We start from the raw sequence: 4085 nt of genomic DNA, 5'->3' as shown, positions 1-4085 counted from the left end.
GGCCGGGCCGGGCGAGGGGACAGAGTCCAGCGGGCCCAGGGGGTTTGAAGTCACCAGGGTGTTGGTGGAGCAGGGACCCCAGGGACGCGAGCAGCACGGGGTGGCCACTCATTTATCTGCTGCCTGTGGGCTCTTTCCCAGCGGGGAGCAGGCTGGGAGCCCTCGGTCCCAAGAACAACCGGTCACTGTGAGTGGGCTGGACAGGAGCTTGGAAGGCACAGATGCCACAGCACAGGCCTGGGTTCGAGTCCACTGTGCACTTTAGTTTATAGTTTTAACGGTTGCCTCCTCCAGGAGGCCTTTTCTAACCTCAGTACTCACAGTAGATCTCCTTACTCTTACCCCATAGCGGTTTTCACCATTTGGGATTATTTTGTTTGTCTATACAGTTCCTTTTTTTTTTTTTGTACCGGGGATCGAACTCGGGTCCTTGCACTTGCCAGGCAGGCGGCAGAACCACTGAGCTACATCCCCAGCCCTCTACAGTTACTTGTTGAATGCCGATCTCCTCACCAGACGTTTAGCCTACGGTAGACACCCCGCTCTTCAGAGGGTGTCCCCGTCCCTCAGTCAGGGCCTGCACCTTGAAGGAGCCTGATAAAGCCGTTGGCCTAAGGATGAGCAACTGCGAGGTCCCCACGAGGTAAGCAGACTCTAATGTCTGGCACAGCGTAGATTCACCCAGTGGTAGTGTGACTGGTACTAAGCCACACGCTGATCTGTGAGTTGGGCTGTATTTATCCCCATTTTTCAGAATGGGAGACAGGCGCAGAGAGGTGGGGACACTTACTTGGGTCACACAGCCCAGGAACCAGAACTGGTTTCTAACTCTGGCCTTTGTGGGTCCCCAAAGCTTGAGCTCTTGGGCTCCAGGACTAAGGTGCGGTCTGGGCTGGAGTATGCTGGACTTGCGGCCCACGGGTTAAACCATGGACGTGGTCCTTCCGGTTTGGGGCCAGCCCAGACTGAGCGGAAGGACGCGGCGCGCCTCCTAGCGGTCAGTGCTGGAACTGCAGATCCAGCCCCACGCCAAGTCCTCTTCATCGGTCCTCCCCTCCCCCAGCCCTACTTGCTCCCACACAACTGGTTTCTGTGGGGAGGCCCGTCCTGTCCCTGACCTCACAGATCAAAAGAGAGGAGGCCTCTCCCCCCACCACACACTATGACCCACCAGGCTTTCATCCAGATCCAACCTGTAAAAATCCTCAGCCCGGCTGAGGTAGCACATGCCTAGAATCCCAGCACTCAGGAGGCTGAGACAGGAGGATCCCCACTTGAAGCCCAGACTGGGCTATCTAGTGAGACCGTATCTCAAAAAGAAAACCAAATCAAACCCAGGGCTGAGGGGAGGGGGGCGTTGTAGCTCAGTGGTAGAGTGCTTGCCTAGTATGTGTAGGGCCCTGGGTTTAATTATACCCACCGCAAAAACAAATGTAAAAAATACCCCAAGTAATTGTTAATGCTTGTATAAATGTCACATAATTAATTTCCAAAGGAGTATGTATTAAGTAAAAGTCTGTAAATAATGTTAATTAGGCCAATTTTTCCAGCATTTATAATTAGTTTTTCACTTGTTAGGAAGCATTCACTTTTTTTTTCTGTTAATAGTACTTAAAACTGCAACTTCTAAACACAAAATAAAAAAATATTTATAGGAGGAAAAATATCCCAAGTTCCTACCACCAACCACAAAACCAACTATTTATTAAATTTAATGAGAGGATTACGCATTTGAATTCAACATTACCAGGTATTTGATTGTATTAGGGAATTATTAATATAATAATGGTACTGATTACTTTTAAAAATAGCATCACTGAGGAATAACTTACATAAAATAAAATCACTTCCACTTTATGTGCAGAATCCAATGAATTTGGACTGGGGATTTGGCTCAGTGCTTCTGCCACCTACCTCACAAGTGCAAGGGCCAGAGTTCAATCCCTGGTACCAACCAAACAACCGCCCCCCCAAAAAACACCAGAATTCAATGAATTTGGACAAATGCATGCAGTTGTGACACCACAATTTGTATTCTTGGAGATATGGTCTAAGTTGTTGAGTTTGGCTAAAACTTGAGCTCTTTCTGCCTCAGCCTCCCAGAGTGCCAGGATTTCAGGCCTGTGACATCACACACAGCCTCATGTGTCTATTTTTTGTTTTGTTTTGTTTCATTTTTGAGACAGAGTCTCACTGTGTAGTTCAGGCTGGTCTCGAACTCATTATGTGGCCCAGGCTGGCCTCGAACTTGTAGCGATCTTCCTGCCTCAGCCTCCAGAGTGCTGGGATTTCAGGCCTGCACTACCACACCTGGCTATATGACTACATTTTTTTAAAAAGTACTTTGCTTTTAGAGATAGGTGCGGACACATTATAGATATAATAAAGAGGAAAATGTACTAATGGTAAAAATTTTAAAAAATATAATAATGTGAAAAAATAATTGTTCAGGATGGAGGGGGAGGCACAGGTATGGTTGAAACCAATCAGACCAGAAGGTGACAAAGCCGATCTCATCTATTGCTGCAGCCAAATGGCGGCCTGCTGGGGGTTGTCACACAGGTCCCCATGTGTTTGGCATGCTTACATTTTCATAAGAGAAAAATTTCAAGTTTCATTTCTGGGCTGGATGTGTTGGTGCACACGCTGGTAATCCTAGCTACTTGGGAGGCTGAGGTAGGAGGATCACAAGTTTGAAGTCAGCCTGGGCAATTTGTCAAGAGACCCTGGCTCAAAATGAAAAACTAGAAAGGGCCAGGCAGGTAGCTCAGTGTGAAGGCGCTGGGTTCAATCTCCAGTACCAGAAAAAAACTGTCTTTCCTGGGAGCTCTTCCCTGCACGCCCTGGATAAACCCCTCCCTTCTCTGGGAAATTATGCGGCCCCACCTGGCCTCCAGGAGGTGAGCTGGGCCGCTCCTGGGCCTGCACCTTGTGATGCCCAACCCATGTGTCTGGGTGAACGGCCAACCCCCTGCCTTCTGGGCCGCGTTCTACGTACCCGGTCCTGTGCGCAGCCCCAGCTGCAGACTGAACTCCCGTCCTCCTTGCGCGGCTGGGGAAACTGAGGCCGGGGGAGGGGCAGACCCTCATCGGGGTCTCCCCGGGCCCGACCTCCGCGTCCCCACAGCTCTTCCCCCGCGGGGGCCGCCATGGAGGAGGCGCAGAGTGAGCGGTTCCACACGGTGAGCCCCCTGCTGTGGAGCTGGGCGCTGTCCCAGGTGGCCGGAGCCGATGTCTTCCTCAAGTGCGAGAATATGCAGCCCACCGGCTCCTTCAAGATCCGCGGCATCGGGCACTTCTGCCAGGAGGTGAGGGCGCGCTGGGAGTGTGGAGGAGGGCGGCACACATTTAGTGGACCAGCCGCTAGCCCCGCCCTTCTCCTCCCAGGTGGCCCGGAAAGGATGCCGACACCTGGTGTGCTCCTCAGGTGACCCCCTTTGATTCCGGTTTCCTCCGGGCTGGGTGGAAGCGGGGAAGCTGTCTGAGTGGCAGGATAAGATGTCCAGAGCTTGGCCTTCTATTAAAGATCCAAGGCCACAGCCTCAGATGGCCACCTTACATATCCTGTTCTTTCCTGTCCCCCTAATCTAAGAGTCACGGTGGCCCAAGTGACAGAAGTGGAATTCGTGTAGGTTTAAACTATAGGCCTCAAGAATGGAAAATTCCCAGGAAAAGTGGCCTTCAGGCACGGTTGGATCCAGGAGTTCTCTCCTGTATCTTTCCTCTGGATTAGTTTTATTCTCATACAGCTTCATGGGAGCAAGGTATCAGCCAGGACTCCCACGTTTGTGTCCTGCTATAACACCAAGTCTAAGGAAGACAGGGGCAGCTCCTCTCCCCACTACAGTCTGTCAGTGGCTTGTCCCTTGGCCAATCATGGTGGAAATTGAGTTCTCTGATTGGCTCGGTGCGAGTCATGTGGCCTGGAGGGAGGAGTCACTGGGGTCCTATGAACGACTCCAGAAAGGATGAAGAAGGCTAGGGGAAGGAAGTGCGCAGGCGCCTCCACCCACCTGCTACCGCTCTCAGGGGGCAACGCGGGCCTGGCCGCTGCCTACAGCGCCCGGAAGCTCGGGCTCCCTGCC

At 51.9% G+C, this 4085-nt stretch overlaps 1 protein-coding gene across 1 annotated transcript in view; it reads left to right on the top strand.

The window, feature by feature from the left end:
- The first annotated feature begins 248 nt into the window (after positions 1-248).
- Sdsl (serine dehydratase like) overlaps positions 249-4085 on the top strand; it is an 8424-nt gene continuing 4587 nt past the window's right edge. The window contains 4 exon segments of the mRNA XM_033762669.1: positions 249-643; positions 3128-3308; positions 3388-3427; positions 4030-4085. The exon segment at positions 4030-4085 is cut by the window's right edge and continues 12 nt beyond it. Of these exon segments, the coding sequence (XP_033618560.1) occupies positions 618-643; positions 3128-3308; positions 3388-3427; positions 4030-4085 (303 nt within the window). The 5' untranslated portion in view covers positions 249-617.

This window comes from Fukomys damarensis, unplaced genomic scaffold (genome assembly GCF_012274545.1).
Source record: "Fukomys damarensis isolate Sample0158 unplaced genomic scaffold, DMR_v1.0_HiC HiC_scaffold_12, whole genome shotgun sequence".
NCBI lineage: Eukaryota > Metazoa > Chordata > Mammalia > Rodentia > Bathyergidae > Fukomys > Fukomys damarensis.
This window is presented reverse-complemented; position numbering and strand designations above follow the sequence as displayed.